The 19,737-nt window shown below is 32.7% G+C and overlaps 1 protein-coding gene across 2 annotated transcripts in view; it reads right to left on the bottom strand.

The window, feature by feature from the left end:
* Positions 1 to 1,457: 1,457 nt before the first annotated feature.
* The window catches only part of spg (dedicator of cytokinesis spg), a 49,648-nt gene continuing 31,368 nt past the window's right edge, over positions 1,458 to 19,737 (bottom strand). Inside the window, exons 10-36 of one of the 2 annotated variants that reach the window (XM_085196815.1) lie at positions 18,969 to 19,128; positions 18,289 to 18,412; positions 17,792 to 17,943; positions 17,461 to 17,629; positions 17,016 to 17,150; positions 16,247 to 16,493; positions 15,543 to 15,729; positions 15,049 to 15,296; positions 14,465 to 14,626; positions 14,088 to 14,216; positions 13,307 to 13,448; positions 12,701 to 12,929; positions 12,060 to 12,077; positions 11,705 to 11,861; positions 11,245 to 11,358; positions 10,916 to 11,044; positions 10,248 to 10,442; positions 9,997 to 10,138; positions 9,440 to 9,600; positions 8,970 to 9,077; positions 8,327 to 8,640; positions 8,150 to 8,239; positions 7,889 to 7,988; positions 7,595 to 7,776; positions 7,178 to 7,272; positions 6,928 to 7,056; positions 1,458 to 6,469 (exon numbers count right to left, since the gene is read on the bottom strand). In XM_085196815.1, coding sequence (XP_085052941.1) covers positions 6,303 to 6,469; positions 6,928 to 7,056; positions 7,178 to 7,272; positions 7,595 to 7,776; positions 7,889 to 7,988; positions 8,150 to 8,239; positions 8,327 to 8,640; positions 8,970 to 9,077; positions 9,440 to 9,600; positions 9,997 to 10,138; positions 10,248 to 10,442; positions 10,916 to 11,044; positions 11,245 to 11,358; positions 11,705 to 11,861; positions 12,060 to 12,077; positions 12,701 to 12,929; positions 13,307 to 13,448; positions 14,088 to 14,216; positions 14,465 to 14,626; positions 15,049 to 15,296; positions 15,543 to 15,729; positions 16,247 to 16,493; positions 17,016 to 17,150; positions 17,461 to 17,629; positions 17,792 to 17,943; positions 18,289 to 18,412; positions 18,969 to 19,128 — 4,185 coding nt within the window. In that variant the 3' untranslated portion in view covers positions 1,458 to 6,302. The remainder of the gene's footprint in view (positions 6,470 to 6,927; positions 7,057 to 7,177; positions 7,273 to 7,594; positions 7,777 to 7,888; positions 7,989 to 8,149; positions 8,240 to 8,326; positions 8,641 to 8,969; positions 9,078 to 9,439; positions 9,601 to 9,996; positions 10,139 to 10,247; positions 10,443 to 10,915; positions 11,045 to 11,244; positions 11,359 to 11,704; positions 11,862 to 12,059; positions 12,078 to 12,700; positions 12,930 to 13,306; positions 13,449 to 14,087; positions 14,217 to 14,464; positions 14,627 to 15,048; positions 15,297 to 15,542; positions 15,730 to 16,246; positions 16,494 to 17,015; positions 17,151 to 17,460; positions 17,630 to 17,791; positions 17,944 to 18,288; positions 18,413 to 18,968; positions 19,129 to 19,737) is intronic. The other variant, XM_085196816.1, reaches the window with a different exon arrangement.

Here is a 19,737-nt window from a genome sequence, read left to right as displayed (position 1 = left end):
AAGTCAATTTATTATTTGCTAATTATTAATGACATACTTAAATAATAGTTATACGTTTAAGTAAGGTAATGACATAAAATAGATATCTATTATTAAGCTATATACCCTCACAATAGGTAAAAAACACATTCACAATACGCTAACAAGTAGAACTACACTGTAAGTGACGTTCTCCTGTTCGCAAGCAATAAATTACCGGCAGATCTTTGCAGTGTCTTCCAAAAAAATATCCGCTGTCATTCTACTGTGGCTTACAGGAAGGATTTACGCCAGTCTAACTCTTACTCGTAAAGATCTTTATGTATAAATAATGCAATACCTCGAGAATTCGACAGAAAGTGGAGAACGGATATTTTAATATGTGAGTGTCTTAGCACTACGTTTCCTCTACCTACACTGCTATAAGTGCGAGATGCAGCGCGAAGCTAAAAATAAAATTTAAGACAATAGTAAAATATAAGCCATGAATGGACTAGAAATTTCATTCTGGCATTGTTTAATGAATATCTTAACAAAAATTAAATTGCCAACATTAATGACCACGACGCAATCTAAGCGGCATTATAACGAGCCCGCTCACTCATTAAGGTGTCAAACTTTGTCAAACATTCTTTGCGTCCATTAAGGGCACCAAATAGGCGGAGCTATCGGCGAGCGACGGCGATAATCTTGTACACACACGATACTTATCAGAAGATTTTATATTTTTTAATTTCAAACGTTTATCTATTTAGATTTTTAAGATACCTATTCGTATATAGCTACAACTAAGTATAATAGATTAGGTTCCAGCTATTACAAAAAAATTAAGTAAATAATTAACTATTTCTATACACATTTAAATTAATTAAAAGTATATAAGAATACTACTTTAATTTTCGGTCGGATTTAACTAGGAAATCGTACATTAGCATGAGGTTACGGTACGATTTATATTCATAGGTGTGTCTGTCCAATCTAAGACGATCAATTACTATGTAAGAGTGGTTATTATTTCGAAATGCACTCGATAAATACAATAATCGGCAAGACACGACGACGCGCCGACGGCACTTTACACTGCGCGTGCGCATGTAGGCGGGGTTTGAGCAACACTTTCTTTTACTATGTAATTAGTTATAGATAAAAAAACGTAAATAATTATACTTACCATATATAGATGTCTTTAAATATTTTAGGAGTTTCGATGTGTAATGCTATTAGTCATAGCACTAAGCTAGTGTTGTGTTAATTGATATATCAGTTGATTATTTCTAATTTCTCAGAAATTACCAACGATATATACTAGGTACAAATTTGAGTTCCGTCGAGACTATCTATATTTGTAATTCTGTGTGAATTACATGTATTCTGATTCTTTTTAATATTGTTTGTGTAATGAGGTTTAAATTTTAGTAAACCTAAAAAAAAGAAATATGGTTAAAACTTTAAAGTTATGAAATGAATAAAACAAATGATTTTCCATCTAAATATTTATTTCGCCCATTTGCACAAATATTCGAATAAAATTGCTTACGGTAATTCGCAGGCTCTAACCTCTACATTTGTACTTAACGATTTCTTATCCGGTCTCAAACATTCAAGTGTTGCCAGTGAATCAAATGTGGATCTTTAAAGTAAATTTAGAACAGCCTAGGCATAAATGTTCTAAATAAAAGAAACCGTGTTTTTGGAATTTCACTTTAAATATATAGGATTAATAGCAATTATTATTTTTAAATTACAACTCCCAAGATCAGAGACTCTTAAATAAAACTGTGCTTTAGGCAATAAATTATAAAAAAAAACTAATAAAACCAATAAGATTTACAGTATACAACAACTGGCAACACTCGACAAAACACTCAATATTCACAAACAGCAAAATCAAACCGAGCCACGAAATCTCCGTAACACGACGAAATAAATAAACAACGATGCAATTCCATATTACATTTTACGATTTACGATACAAAAATAGCCGAAAAATTTTTTGGTAAGATTAGATTATATGGTATGTAATTGTATTGTATAAAACGATACTACTCCTACAGAGAGATGTTTCACGTAACATAACGCATTATAATGATAATGATAATAAATTCACTAATTAACTACAGATTAATATCAGTCACAATCATATATGCTTAGGTAACTCAATATTGTCGTAACTGTGGCGTTGTTTTGATAGGGAATACTTTCGCCTTGTAAATTCCTGGTATGTAATTTGAATTTGTATACTTTAAATATCAATAAGATAAATAAGAATCTTTAATATTTTAAAAGTGTTATTGTACACTTAGGAAAGAGTAATACATATTTAGAAAACATATAAAAATATGACCCACGCCTCTTAGAAATCGTCCAAGCGTTCTGATCACTAAGTCATACGTTCAATTGTAAATACGTATAAATTAGTATCATCATTTTTTTATTATTATGTTATACAATAACAGTAATGTGGTTGCTTGTGAATATAAAATATGAAAGTAAAAAAATCTTATAACATAGGATTTAGCGGATATTCTCTTTCAAAACAATGCCCAAGTTTAGCAACATGTCAACTCTTAACTACACGATTAAAATACAAATGTTAATGAAAATGCTAATAGATTAATAAGATTAAACATATTAAATGTAATACATTAGAACATTATATAAATTGTTCGTTGGAGATGTGAAATAATCACCCATCACTTATTCTATTATTAAAAAGTTTATGTAAAATTTCAAAATATCACTTGGTTATTGGAAAGACGTGTGAAAGACAAAAATAGTTTATTGAATGTTTATGCAAGCGCTATTTGACCGCTGCCGGATAACTTTAAGTTAATTTACCTCAGTAAGTATTAAAATTATCCACATGATTTAATACTATAGAATGTTATAAAATTGGAATAAACTCTTAAAGTGTTATTCAATAGAATTTTCAAAAATGTCATATATTAATTATTTAAGAACCAAGAGATCATACAATTAAAGCCCGACAAGAATGTACATAATACTTGTTGCAATCAATAATAATAGATAAACTAGATATGATTATATAAAAAGTTATTATAATAAAGAGAGTAAACGATTAAAAAATCTCTCAAAATTGCACTGTTTTAATCAGGGATGGTATGGAGCTCCATTACTGTAACCGAAACAATCTGATACTTGAAATATAAAACTATCTGTAACCGTAGCCTACCTAAACAACATAAAAGACCCCTTTTAACAGTTCACACCCATAAAATTCTTAATTTTTTACGAAATGAAATATTCTATAAGAATTACATTTTTTATTGGTGGGTTTACAATACAAATTCAAATTGACCAAATACTCGTGCAAACTTGAATCGATTTATCGTGAGTATCGAGTACCGAGTCGTATGGTTATATCACTAGTGACGTCACGAAGATGAATGTCAAAACGGGCCTTTCATTTTGTGATAACTTAAATCCGATATAAAATTTTTGACAGTTTCGGAAAATCTTCAACTCATGGATAGTCTGAAATAATGTTATATCTAGCACCCAAACCGTGACAGTAATAGCATCCTTCCGAAGTATTACATCCGCAACATCCCTGGTTTTAATTATACTAAAATGATACTTGAAAATTATTGTGCATTCAACAAGTTAACGCATTTTGATAGTTTTACAGTCTTTGTTCGTTACAGATAAAATGATTCAATAAATATTAGTATTAAAGTTGATTTCTTATTATACTAAATCATAGAATACACTCGCGTCACAAATGAAAAGTTCATAAGAAATAAATTCTTAATAATTTGATGTAAAAAGCTGTCAAAGATTATTGTTTAAATTTTCAGTTTTGAGCAACGTATTAGGAATCATACCGAGAACGAACACTTGCCAAAAAGCTTGTGTTTTAAAAAAATCGTGTAAAATATAAAAATATATTGTACCTAATACTTTTACGGAAATTCATATGAAAATCAATATACAAATACATGTAAAATAAACTCTTAATTTAAGAAGAAGAATATAAATCATAAAATATGCCGCGCACTAAAATATTAATACAAAAATAAATATACTTTTCGGTTTGACACACAAATATCACGTTACATATAATTATAATAAATGAAACTTAAATTAATGTATTTGGTAAAAAAATAAATGAACCTAAAGCTAAATGGTTATTAAACGTAAATATTGTTAAAATATTCAAATATTCGATATTAGATACAAACTCAAAATGGAAGATCGGATCATATGCCACAATATTCATCGAGTTGTCAATTTTTTCATTTACCACCTGTTTATGGCCCCGATGTTTAACGAAATGCGAGAAAACTACAAAATTAACATCATTAATAAGCTTAACAATATAATTAATACCTACAAATGATATGCACATCAATACAGAAAAGAATCAGAATAAAAAAACACCTTTAAGAATATTAATAGCATAATCTTTTAAATTTGTTGCTAAAATACTTCTTTAGGCGTTGAGAAATTCTAAGTATTTTCATATATATTTTTTTGTTTTAAAAAGCGCTACAAGAGTGATGCATAATTACATAACTTTACTAAAAAGTTATAAATACAAATAAATAGTGAAACGAATCTTGCATTATAATTAAAATTTAAATCACCGCTAGCAGCGCCATCTTTACAAACATTCGTGAACCTCTTTTCTCAAACATTCGTGAATCACTCCTTATTAGTTTAATAATAAGCATTGAAGTTCTAACAATAAGACTATATAAATACAATTTATATATTTAGTAGCATTGCATTATTTTTTTCCTATGTTATGTTACAATTATGACATTTAAACTGCACTACTTTTTAGAAATTTTAAAAAGCATATTACGTTCTTGAAAGTTAGTTTATACGTAAAAAGTTAGAACTTCATATACAATGCTATTCACTTGATCACATAAAGCATTTCTAAACATATGAAATTTTAAGAACAACTTGTTTACAACGTAAAATATCTACAACTATAAAAATATAATATATTTATCGATATTAATCTCGTCCTTCATTGTACTTATTAATTAAGGTATGAAAGAAAAATATTTCAATGTTGTATTGCCTGTTCAATTTATTTGTAATTATAAGACTTTTCTTTAATTTACTTATTTTTACTAAATTAACTTCACTCACTCACTTCGTTCGTCATGTGCAGGTGCAAAATTTTTATTTTTGCTTTAAATTATGTTGCTATAGTTGTATTCAGATAAGCAACGTAAAGAAAATAAAAAAAAATGTCAAAGAATTTTAAGATTGTTTTGAATGAACAGGCAACACTAATAGTTTCAGATTAAAGTTTCAATAAATTATAGAATAAAATAAATCATCTATACCGTGACAGTACTTTGCTCATCAACATATAAAGAAATACAAGTTTTTACAGAAAAGTAATGTCTAAAATATACATGGATTATTGTAATTGGTCATATTTTAATTCCACAAAGCCTTACAATACTCGTACACGTAAGAATTTCCAAAATTACGACATTTATTTCTGCTTATTCTAAATATTTTATTCTAACCAGCAGAAATGCTGTCCACGCTGTCCGTGTGAAAATAGCCCAACTACGTATGGAGTTTTAGCAATAGCCTTTGCCTACCCCACCCCTTGAAGTACCAACAAAGACTATTGTTTATTCCATTACTTGGACAATTTTTACACTTACGACCACGTTCAATAATATGAAGCCAATAAGAACAGACAACTAGAGATCTACATTTAGAATATTTAGTTCTTTATCAATTTTAAATTATTTTTTTATTACTGTTTCTTCCAGATTGTTTAATTTTGTAATTTTATTTTTGATTCAATTGCAGATATTGTCCTGTTTAGACGGTATTGGCACAACTTTAATAAATAAAACAGTATCGTAAAATATTATTTAGTTATAATTGTAACTAATGGAATTAATTAATCTTTAATTCGTAAAAATATTCGTGATATTATTTTAGTTACATTTCATACAATTCGAAGCCTCAGAATAAAAGAGATTTCTTATTTTTATTTATAACAGGGTATTTAATTCCTTTTCGATTTTGAAAATAAAAAAAAATATTATTATTGTGATTAATTATTTTCAATTTAAGAATGCGAAGTTGTATTTTATTGTGTGGAATTATGATAAAAGAAGTATAATATGTGTCAAGTTTAGATATCACAACATAAATGTTTTTGACATAGCATAAATAATTTTGACATAAAAAAAATAGAATAACAACCTAAATGTACTTAATCATAACTTTTACAATATGCTATATATATTTTGCTCGTTTTATTACAAATCCAAAACGAAGTACGCCATCATATTACTTCCATACTTACGTGTTAAACGTTAGCAATGGGATTCCCCATTTTCATGGTGACCCGAGTCGAAGCTGCTTAAATGGCCTAATCCTTTAGGGGGTATGGGGGGCGGGGTTTCCCCTTCGTCAACGTGGAGCGGTTCAGACATCATCGATATAATTTCTTCATAGCGGAGTGATTCTATGATGTCGATATCTGTTAATAATTGTATAAATTATAGTTAATATATGATATTAAATGTATTCAACGGCGCCAACAAAAGGGGTCACTTATTTTCACTTCTTAGTATTGTGTAATGGCATAAAAACATACATATACAATTTTATTTAATTTTTTAACTTCACTCATATCGCAGGGTAAGCAGAGAGAATTCAGTGACACCAGGTATTCCTTTCTTTCTATCGTTTCAAATCTTGAACCATTGCATCGCGTTAAAAATTGTTTTCACGGGTTCAGTCTCTACTCGGGGGGGTTTCTATTAACCCCGCCTAGATAGACAGAACGCGTCGTTCAGGTTCGTCACTCTACATGTCTTTAAATGTCTAAAAAAATGCGGAAAATGGAAAAGTGTGGCTTAGCACTAGGTTTCCTATGCTTACCCTATTCGAAGTCTTAAGCATGAAGTTTTTTTTTATAAATAAATCATAATTTACCATGATTATGTCGATCAGGCGCATTAGTATAGTGGTGGGCATCAACGCTTACACCTGAATCACGTTCCTCACAGGTTCCTCGGGCACGTCGCGGTACTGCGGGTGCATCGCCCCATGTGCGTTTATCACCTACACATGAAGGTAGAAACATTAATATTATAATGCATATGTTTTTGTAAGTATTCTATCAATAGTCAAAATTTATAATTTGTATTCTATAGTAAATAGGATAAAAATAATTATAGCATACCCGATACTCTCGGCGGTAAGGGCGGGGCATCCCCGGGCTCGCTCCACGACGCGCGGCTGTGACGACGCGTTTCAACTTCTTCTTCTACAGCGTCTCTATAACGTTAGGAGAAAAAAAAATAATGTCTAGACAAATGATAGTTATTGGGTAGCGGAAATAACTTGGAATAAACCTATAAGTTTCGATGTAGCTCGATAAAGACTCATATGACTTAGGTCCGTATATATAAACTGTTTTTAAAGCCGATTTTGAGATGTCGTTCTCATTCATAAATTGTATATCCATAAATGGAAATAGAAAAGACCGAGCAATTTATAAATAAGAGCCTTAATGATCAGAGCATTTCAAGTTTCGAGTGCCGTTATATTCATATTATACGTTGTCTAAAATAAAAAATAAATAATTAATATATCTCACTTGTACTTCTCCAAGGCTGGTCTAGTGGGACTGCGCGGGTCACCTGACTTCGGCCGTGTTGGTAACGGCGGCGCTGATTTTATCATGGAATTACAATTATCCTCACAGTCTCTATTGTCTGTCACGGGAAGACTGTTACTCATTATACCGCTTTGTTGGTCCAAAGAATCTTCTAGAGAGTACTGGAATTAATGAAAAATGTATAATTAACTATACCAATGTTTATTGTTCTTTTCATAATAATTTTTTCTTTACTTAATTTTTAATGTAAAACTTTATATGTATTAAGCTTACTATGGGTTTATTATAGAGATGTCCATCTTCATAATACGTATCGCTTTGTTGGATGCTGTGCGATCTCTTATCCAAGGCTGGCACTGGTGGTAATGGTGTACTGCAAAAATATATCAAAAATAAAATAACGAATCTCATGTTCTTACAAAATTGCAACAAATATAATATTTTTTATTTACTTTAGGTTACAAATAGGCATAGGTATAAACATAACATAAATTTTATAGCACTAATATAGTTAAAAAGTATTAATTTACTTACTTAACGATGCTTTCTGACAATTGACGTCTTGCGCGAGCTAAGCCTGGTCCTAGATTTTGTCTCAGTTGACTGAAACGTTCCACTAGACGCCTGTAAATTATAACAAATAGTAGTAGTTTTAAAACTTAAGTTAACTTAACAAAAAAAGCTACAATAAATAAACAATAAACTCCTTACCTATGCAACGGCTTAACCTCCTCAGGTGCTAAACGACCATGTAGAGTAAGTCCCGCCTCCACTACAGCCAACTGAGACGCAATGAGCCTTCTCAATTTGGCCGCGGCGGCCGCCTCTCTGGGGGTTGCATTTCTACTGAATTCCGCTGTTAAGAAGGCTTGTTCGTATTTAGTTATACCTCCTTGCACGTTAGCGTCTATTGTGCCTTGCAATCTCATTGAAAATGGGTTTATATTCTGTGTGGGGTCCGCCGTGTATTGGGATATGAGACTACGAAGCTCACGTTCTGTGGCCTCCATTGTTTCGCAGGCGAACTAGAATTAATTTTTTGTTTGTAAATGTATTATACGTGCAATTTTTATGGGTCCGATGCCCACTCAGGGTAATAATTACATTTCCTCACCTTGGTAAATTTATACTTTGACTTTAAAAAAGAACAATAAAAGTCTTAAAATATTTTAATCTATAATAATAAAGAAATGATTTATTAGAAGGTTATCATAAAAAAATGGAACTTTCATGAAATGCAACAGATGCTTCTTCTACATACCGAATCATTACTATATTAAATTTCTATTATTTAATAATAGAAATACTTAATATATAGTTATAAACATATATACTTAATAATAATAAAACTTACTTCCACCGGCGGTATTTCTTCTACAGATCTCGATATGACTTCAGACCATCTCAATATGCCTGGCAGCGTCGTTTCCGTCACAAGCGTCGTCCGCTCAATCCACAAACTCTGTAAAAAATAGTTTTAAAAATTAATCTAATTCAGCCATTGTATTTTTCAAAATAGTGCAAATTATAATAAAATTGGCAACGGAAATACCCTGCTGAATACAGCGTGAAGCTAATATAAATTAAGCAATACTTTAAAAGATATCAGAGATTTTAAATACAGGGAGAGTTCCGCTGCAATCGAAGCACTTTCGAGAGTAACCTCTAAAGACTGAATGTTTATATGGTCTCATGAAAAGCTTTATAAATCTTGTACATTATCGAAACAACTAACTATACATAAACTTAAATAATTCTTTAAAAGTAGTAATAACGACACTAAATCCATTTCATTATACATACATATAAAGGTATTGTTAATACCTTAAACTCATTCTCCTTATCGATAGGTGGTTTGTGTAACGGTCTGTCACACAAAAAGGTGTCAACGTCGTTGCAGGCGTAGAAGCGTTTAACAGGGTCCGGCGCGCCGTTGGGCCACGAGCGGCGCGACGCCACCGGCTTCACGTTGCATATTTGTATATCTATGATAGGAATTATATATATATACACACATATATACACACATATATATACACACATATATATAGACACAGTGTCAAAATATCACACGCAAGAGTTTTGGGTTCGATTCCCAGTCGTGAGAATGAATTATTTTCATTTCTTCGTTTCTAGTGTTCTTGTAATTCGTGTTTAGTTTCACAACTCACGGCCGAAAGTGGGGAACAGAGTGTTTTAACATTAAGCACCCTCTGCCCACATTGCTATATGGGGAATATAGAGTGAAGCTAAAAAAATAATAATTACGTTATACTATTAATATTGCAATGAAATTTCTTTTAATTACCATAGACAAACTCTTCTGCTAATAATAATAAATTATTACACATTTTAAGATATACTAAAACAATTAAGCTCACATTGTCCATCAGCAGCAATTATAGAATCATCTGGCGGTGTGTTTCTCATTAAAATATGTGCAGATACATATTCCGATTGCAGGCGTTGCGTGAAAGCGCCGATACGTTCGTAGTCTTGGCCACGGTATACGAATTGTTTATTCTGTGAAAATAAAAAATAGGAATATTAAACTTACTATCAAAATGTAAGGCATGTTATTTATGGCCCGCAGCTAGGGTCTACATAAACATTTCTTATTAGGAGCACCTACCCTAACAAACAGCGGACATCCTTTCCCATAGAAGCCAACCCTAAAATACTCGGGCTCGGGTCTCAGTTGCTCCAGTACTGAGTCCAGGAAGGTCGCGTGAGTGCGTAGACAGTGCGCGAGGCGCGCGTAGTCACATAGCTTCACTTCGTACAGGGTTGCCAATTCGCGTAGCAATGGTAGACCTTTCTCCCAGCACTGGAATGGAAAAATATTGTAGAATAAATCAAGTAGGAAGTAAGCTGTTAACCCTCTTTGACGCCGTTTTGACGTAAAGAGACAGCGTCCTAATCGTTGAGTTCTACCATTCAATATTTAATGTCTTACTTATTAGGCGGATAATAGAGAATGTAATGTTAAATTTTTTTTTTCTATTTGTAGGTGAATCAAAATAGTACAAGGAAAAAAAATTACAATGAGGAAATTAATATGAATTAAATAATATTTAAGTACATTAAGTCTATTTTCCTTTTCAATACTACACTACTTCCTAACAACAAGTAAGGAAGTAGAACTTATATGAAACAATCCGACTTTATTAATTCAAAAGAAAAGCTGTTGATTTTTACTTTCAATACAATTTTTTTTTATACAAAAACAAGAAAGAAAACAAAACTATTTAAGTTGATTATTGTATATGATTCTAAGTACAAATAATAAAAAATATGTACCTTCCCACGGTCAAAGTACTGCAACACTTGGTTATAGAGAGCCTCTTTACGTTTCCATTCTGGTGTTTCAGGATGTTCTGGGTCCACGCCTATTTGATCACTGTCCCAACTCAATGTTTCAGCGTAGAGCTTTAAATAAAAATATATATTTTTTTTATCAAAAGAATTAAAGTAACCCATATAGTATCAATTTTTATCTGTTTTTGTGTATATAAAAAAATAGCAATCTGAAATATTTCTGTTACATAAAAACTACTATTTTTTATTATGTTAGTTATAAATATATATAAATATGGTCCTTTTATATAAATAAGTATACTATATCTCACCAAAAGTGTACATCCAGCTTCTATCCAGTTGTCAGATGCGATATGTAAGTCGTGCAACTTGTAAACGTAGCGCAAGTACATCTCTTTACGGTCGATTTCATTTTTGTAGAAGTTCTGAAAAAAAAAAAAATAATTAAAATTAAAAAAATCAGCTTCACGCTGTATTCCGCACACGGCAGGGTAGACAGAGGGAACCTGGTGCTAAGACAGTCCGTTCCCCACATTCTGCCGAGACATTGTGTGTTGAGTGGCGGAACTCCGCGCCGCGCTTTGCATCGATACCAGAGCGAAGAATGGCATTCCACTAAAAAAGGCTATAATTGGGGTTTCGAACCCAATCGGAGGAAGTGTGTGAGGGACTGATGTATGCGGGATAAAGAGTACGTAACAGTTCCTTTTAATACCATTTTTCGGTTCATACTTGTCCTTTTACACACAACTAAAAAAAAACAAAACTAACAAGTAAATTAACAGTGGCCGCCATCCGTTTATCCCTGTGTTCGGCGCCTTGCATCACCGCTCGGTAGTCCAATAACCTTTCTAAGAGACGAGTCACACATCCCACGAACGCGGTTCCCGCTTCACGCCAGCCCTCGGTTGAAACTCGTTCCATTAGACTGGAAAATGTATTATTATGTTAATTATTATTTTATTACATTTCCTAAATAAAATATGTCATTATGATGAATCATCATGTTTTAATTGTCGAATTATTATTATTTTTTTAATAAATTTTAGTGATCAAAAAATATATTTACTAAATTTTATTATTATACATAGTGCAATAAGGTACTAAAATTAATAATTATACTTACACTGAACTCAAATGCTCCCTGAAGTAAGTTAGCGTTAACATAATAATTAAAAATTTAATGGAAGATAACAATATACAGAAGGTGAATGTAATTTTTGTTACTTGATTAAAATGATTTGACATATTTTTATGAATAAATGTATTACGCTTTGGAAATTTCATAGAACTAAAGTAATTTTTTAATTCGTCAGTTTAATTTCACGGAAATTATTTATTTAGCTCATTCTTTTTATCTCACTTATTCACCATATTAGATAAACTAGTAATAGACTTTGGTAAACTTACAGCTTACTTGCACTATATTTTGAGCAACTTTTAAGTAGTCATTGACTTAAATAAAAACCTAGACTATCAAACAGTCGTATAAACAGCTATATTATGAGTGCTGCTCTCATCTGCTTCATGATGAGTAACTGACAACTCCAGGTTATGTGATAAAGTCGTTCAGAACTTGTACGGTCGACGATTTGAGGTCGCCGTGAAGTTAGATTTTCTATCTTGAAGAACAAAATGAAATGTAAGAAAAAATCTTAAAATTGCACAGTCATCTACAACTAACTTTAGGACGGCAACGACTCTTCGACCACTTATACAATCAATATAAGTAATATAACAAAGACTACAAAACTAAACACAACTTACACAGTATCAAACAACCGTCTATAATGATCATCCGCTTTATTATCCGCAACTAGGGAATCCAATTTATCTACTAAAGCAGCTTCAGTTTTTCTCGCAGATCCCGTAGCAGCTCGTTCAGCCGCCATTAAAGTTACGAGCGCTCCTAAAGCTGCTCGGCGTAATTCTGGTACTAAAGTAACTTCTAGAAGGGCGCCCACGGCTGGCCCTATTAGTTGGAGCTGGGCAACACCTGGGTAGTAATTTTTTTCTGTGATAAGTACAGAATCAAGAAATTGAAAGCAAATATATTTCTATTTTAAATTAACTATTTATTTAATCATAAATTAACTAATCATATATTCGTACATTAGTCAAGTTTTAGTTTTTACCATATAGCAGGGTAAACAGGACGTTGTACAACACGTTGTAAAACACTCCATTGTATTTTGCTTACGAATTGCAAATGGAGTGGCGTAACTTAGTGCCGCGATATGTCTACCACAGACGGTGATAAAAATAATTTATATGAGTGGGGATCGAATCCACAATCATCACATTCATAGACAGTGGCTGTTTCAATGCACCATGACGGCCTCAGTATAATAACATCAAATAATAAATTCATACCCAATCTAGTCCAAACGGCAAGTAAATGTAGCGCAGCGGCCGCCCTCATCGCAGCGCGCTGTGGTCCTCGAGCCCATTGTTCAGCTTGAAGCGCATTCGCTGTCACTAATGCAACGCCCAGTTCTAGGTAACCGGACCATAGCTGTGGGAAATATTATTATTTTAGTTTTTAGGTATTTTAAAAATACTTATTTACACATTTGTCACATATACACAAGTGTTCCAGATAGTTTTGACCGTAATTTTAGTGCGTTACGTCGGAACAATTAATATTGTATTCCTTTTTAGTCTTCTTGGATAGCTGGACTATGCAACACAAAAAATATTATTCAAATCTAACCAGTAGTTCCTGAAATTACTCCGTTCAAACTAACACCTTTTTAGTTATTCAATATTAGTTTAGATAAGGTTAGTTAAGCACCCGCACCCATTTTACAGCTAGGAGCACATTCGCTATGACAAATGCCACACTTAATTCTAGCCGGATTATAGGTGTAAATATTATTACTTTCAATTTTTCTCGGGTATTTAACGAGATAAAATAAATAAATTGTATGTATCATATGATACCTATATGCCAAGTCAGTCATTTCTCTACTTTTATTAATCATTTCTAAAATTTTGCAGTAAGTACAAATAAGTAAGAACTTATTTGTATTTTGTTCGACTAGATCAGAAGAACATCTGTAATGATACATGAAAATATTTTCTTGTAAATTTAAAACTTTAATCTTGTTTAAGTTATATTTTAAATCTATATCAATCAAATATCAAAAGTTACCTGAGAGTCAAACTGTGGTGGTTCATCACCCAAGAACCTTTCCAATAAAGGTTTCGCTAGGTCTTGTAATGCTGACAATAATACTTTACAGCTTTGAACTCTGAGCACCATCCAGTCTGGTGGAAACACCTGGAAATACGATGTTTGTAATATATACATATAACATTTCAATTCGATTTTATGAAGATGTGCATTTTTTGCACATATATATTATGTAATGAGGTCAATCAAGTTAGAAATTTATTAATATATTAATTTATTTAGCATATTATAGACTTTTTGTTTTATTTATATATTTAGCCAAATATTGTCTAATAAAGCTTAAAATGGCGGTACTTTTTTTACTTTTTTTATACAACAAAAAATTAAATACACACATCCTGCTCAATCAAATGACGAAACACCAAAAATGCTCTCATTAAGAAATCCTTCAAAGGCTTGCGATCGTTTGGGTGCGGTGCGAGGTGACTCCATAGACGTTGGTAATGCGCTGGCCTTAGTAACTCCATAACCCCTAACAGACCCGCCACCATTGGACCCTAGAAATAAATAATGAAATTAATTCACACTGTATGTCACACACAGCAGGGTAAGCAGAGGGAACCTAGTGTAAGCACACTCAGTTCGCCATTTTGAGCCCAATTCTGGATGCATTGCGCGTCAACCCCCACTTGAACCTCGTGCTAAGACACTTGTTTCAAAGCGTTATGTTACCAGAGCAAGGAAATGAAATATTTCTCCGAGTGAGTGAACCTACAACTGTAGCGTTTACACTTAAGACGCTACGTCACTACGGTCTATGATTTAAATATTAAAATAAATTTTGTAATGTTAAATATATTGAAAAATCCATATAAAATGCGAGACATGACAGGTCCGCTCAATGTAAACAAACTCTTAGGTAGCCTGTGAGTTGCGTAAAAGGAAAGAAAAGGCCAATAAACATCAAAATCATACTTACCAACACAGGCGACTTCCCACCAATCAAATGTAAGACTGTCTCCACTAACACGTCCAATGTATTCAAACATAATACATCCACATCAGGATCCAGTTCATCATCATCCACGATCTGGTCAGGGTCTTCCTTCTTCCACAGTAATGTAACTAATTCTCCTAGTATGTCCGCACATTGGGACAGCTCATCTCGTCTAGCTAGATGTACACGTAGATGATGGCATGCTGTTGTTAGTACTATGTTGCGGGCTTCTGGAATTTTCGATTATTGTTGGTATAGTGTTACATTTCTTTAAGCTTTTTACCCTTTATTTTTTTTATGGGATATATAGATTAAGGAACAATTTAGAGTGACCCATTTTGCATGCATTAGAGGTTTATATACAATATTTTTTTATTTAGCTTCGTTTCTGTTTCGCATTACGTTATTTCCTTAAAATCTAACATTCATTCAATATTTATTTATTAAATTAAAATATTCCTAATTTATATAAGTACCAGGGTCCTGTCCAAGGGGTCCTTGCAACACTTCCTGCGCGGCCGCCAGCCTGGCCTTGGCCAGCGTGGGGGGTGCGTTTGCGGCGGGCGCGTCCAACATGGCCGCGGTGATGCGCCCGGCTTCCACTGGGCCCAATGCCGACGCTACTTCCCTGGCCACGCTCGCCCACGACGTCATTAGGGCTACCTAGAAAATTATTTTATTTTAATTTGACATTGTATAGATTTGTTTTAGTTCATCTAAAAATAACATTGTAAAAATTTGGTAATTATACTAAGTTTCCGATCAATAAATTTTAAAGATAAATAGATATTATATTATAGATTATAGAACGGTCAACGAGTCGAGACCACACTTATATTAGCCGTAGATGGCTACGCAGATTTGTAATCAGATTTTTTCGTACTAAAATACGCAAAGGTCTAATTTACGAGCGGCCACGATTCGTCAACCGTACTGTAAATAGATATATAAACAACTTAGATGCATACATAAAGGAAATAAAACAATAAAAATAAAATGCAAAAAAAAGTAAATTAAAAATATTTTTCACGTTCATAAATGTAGTATATAAAACCTTTAGCATGCACATGCGAGACTATAGGTATATTTTGATGGTAATAAGAGTATCAAGGAGAAAACAAAACTAAAGCAAAATAAAACGAATTTAAAATCTAAATAAAAAACCAACAGATGTCTCCACCTGAGCGGGCGCCAAGTGTTCCCTATGCGGATACTGCGCGAGCGCTTTAAGCGCGTGCAGCGCTGCGCGCACGTCGCGCCTGAAGCTGTCTTCATACTGTCCGCCGGTAGCGCGCGCGAACAGGCAGCGCGAGCGCACCGCCAGCCGGAACACTGCGCCCAGCGACCGCAGGCACTTGCGGATCGGCTCCTGGCCTTCTGCTCCGGCTGCCCATTCGGCGCAGTGTTGTACCGATGATAGGAGACCTCTATGGGACAATAATTAAATTTTATGGAAATTAGTCATATAATTAATGTACTGATGATACGCCTATATAGAAGAATAATTATTTGTAACGGAAATTAATCGAAACGTTGATATTACAGTCCTTCTATTAATTATTGGAATGTGAAGCGTCTGGCAGCATTGGTACTGTCCATTGCACTAATTATATCGTTATACAAACAAGGGTCTATAAATGTAAATGTACATATGCAATGGTTGGCTTTACTCTTTTCGCCTTTGGATAGACGAGTGGACTGGCCTAGTACTAACACAATCTGTTCCCAACTTTCAAATCGATTTTCAAGACTGCGTTTTGAGTCAACGCAGGGCTAGAAAATAAAGATGATTCGCTGCACAAACAGGAGTCGAAGAAAACAAAGAAAAAAACAATATAGTATTATGTTAATTTGTTTATACCTGTTTCACCGTAATATGTAAAAGATAAAGAAATTTTACATAAATTAACACATTTAATGCAAAAACATTATTGTACATCAAAACTTACTTGTACACAAGAGCAGCAGAGAAATGTTCTTCAATATAAACATCAAGAACCGGTCGAAAATGTTGAAATCTAGTTTCGTCTAGTAAACTGCAAATCGAGACTAGCACCAGAAAAACTGTACCGGAGTGTGGTGTACTGAAAAATAAATTTAATTATTTTTAGTTATGTATTAAGATATAAATTTAAGTATTGACTTCTGAAAAATATTATATTATGATTAAGTCATTATTTTGCATTATAAAACAGCAAGCGTGAATAAGTCTTGCGACTTTTTTTGCCAAAGACTGAACTAATCGGTTGACTAACTGAGTTACTGATTCTTGGTGGGCTCAGCAATGATTGATCAAACAATATTATATTAAAAATCTATTTTTCTTTTTGGTTTTATCATATAAATATTGAAAATTATTAATATACAAATTAATTATTACAAAAAAAAATTTACCTATTACCATCTTCAGTGGAAAACAAAGCGAACAAAGCATCTAAAACATCTCTCAGAAACTTGATCAGTTCTTCGCAACTCAAGCCGTCTCCCAAACGCAATACTCGTAATAGCGTCTCTTGTACCTTCTCAGGTCGAGCGCGCCATTGCAAAAGTGCCAATAGATCCTCTGTAAATAAAATATATATATGTTTTTCTTGTTTAATTGATTTCTTTTTGTGGCCATCATTGCGCAGCGGTACATCGTTTAATTACATACGCAACTGTTGTGGGTTCTGTTATAGGTAGGATTAAGCGTGAAGATAAAAAAGAATATTATATAAACACTTACCATTTTGCGTCAATTTAGTAGAACACAGCAGTGTGCTTATAACACAATTTTCTTTAGTACTTCTTTGGAAGGTCGCGAGTACTCCATTTGTGAGTGTACGTCCTGTGTCGTTTGCACAAGATGGTAGAGAGAGATAGCTGGCTGATATGAGTCTGCAAATCGTAAATATTAAATAATACGTAACTTTTTAGAAAATATATCTGCGAAAATTCTTTTTTCACTTATAAAAGTTTGTTTAAGTTCTATAAAATGCTTGATGAACAGAGTTATTACCACTAGGTTAGACGTTGTGCGAGTGTAGGTTGACGAGTGCACACATGCACCACTCATTTACTGACGCATTACGTTTTAAATTGCAGAGCTTAACGCCGAAATTATTTAGTGCTTTATTCTATAATGCATTTATATACTCAAGCCAATGATATGCTAAAATACATCCATCATGGTTCGATTTAATATTAATTATTTGGAAAAATAATTCAAAGCCCCATACTAACTTAGAAGGATCGTCACACTTGTACACGTATAGGTCGTGCGCGCCGTCACGTAACGTCGCACCACTCGCTTCCATAAGACGGGCAAACGAAAATCCAAATAACTTCCTCTCATTTTTATCTCGAGCTAAAAAAAATTTCAATGACCAAAAATGTTACATTTTTAGTGTTATTCCATACTTATGAAAGAAAAATACTTTTTTAGAATCATATAAAAAATTGGTAGTGAATTTGAACACACGCCTTTTGAAAGCTATCTAAGCGCTCTGACCTCTAAGCTATTATGTTCTCATCAAGCTACGTCGGAATTTTTATACTTTTTCTTACGTGTTTTTCTTAAATTCTAACTCGATAAAGATTTGGTCTCCCCAGACTGTTATCGTGATATAATACTAGCGACTCACATGAGATCGAATATAAACCACTAGCCCTCATAGAAGTTCCCATAGATACTTATAATACTTTCTGGAAACATGTCTACACTCAATCTGAGTCAAAAGTGAACATGAGTGAAGGTTTCAGGAAGGGACAAGGTCAAATGTTGTGGCCGTAATAACACAACAATAACAGTCCACTGTGTCCACACACACAATGTCATTGTTTATATAATACTAGCGATTGATGAGGTCGAACCTACAGTCCTAGCCTGCATTCAAATCCCCAATAATACTTATAATACTTACTTGAACAATGTCTAAACTCAATCCTGACGTGTGCATGTGTAAACGTTTCTAGGGGCACCGTCAAACGTAATTGTTCTCCCCACGCCGGACTGTTGTTATGATATAACACTAATGACTCATATGAGGTCGAACCTATACCGCTAGCACCCCATACACATTCCTGAAAAAAAAAAAGATTTACGAGATGAATTATATTATAATTTAGAGACAAGGTATCTCCAAAAACATTGATTGATATCGACACTATACTAAAGTTAAACTAGGACACTAATTATAAAATACACCATTTGTTTAATACTACAGGACTAGAAGGTATGTTATATAAATAACAGGTATACAATATGTTACCGGAAATACCAAAGACTACAAACTTGAATCATAATTCAACAGTATTAAAATATAGGTGAATCATTGTAATAGTAGCTTTCTATTATGCACTTATAATTTTAGATTACTAAAAATTACGATTTAAATTACTCAACTTTTTTTATGTTCGAAATCTTTATAATAAATTTCTATATATACATATACATATATATATATATATATATATATATATATATATATATATATATGGTATTTTTTTAGAAATACCTATTATTTAGAGTAAATTAGCAGGTGAAAAATGTAGTTAAGTTATTCTGTACGAGATTTTAGTACTTCATAAGTTATATTTAAGATTGATGGGAGAAAATTGATTATAACATAAAAAAATATCATAGATAAGTAGAATAGTCAAAACTTCTAGTGTCTTGGATTGGAATCTAAA

The sequence above is a fragment of the Heliconius melpomene genome, chromosome 13 (genome assembly GCF_056956725.1).
Source record: "Heliconius melpomene rosina isolate 202511_hmr_F chromosome 13, ASM5695672v1, whole genome shotgun sequence".
NCBI lineage: Eukaryota > Metazoa > Arthropoda > Insecta > Lepidoptera > Nymphalidae > Heliconius > Heliconius melpomene.
Note: the sequence above shows the minus strand (reverse complement) of the source record. Positions and strands in the feature narration are given on the sequence as shown.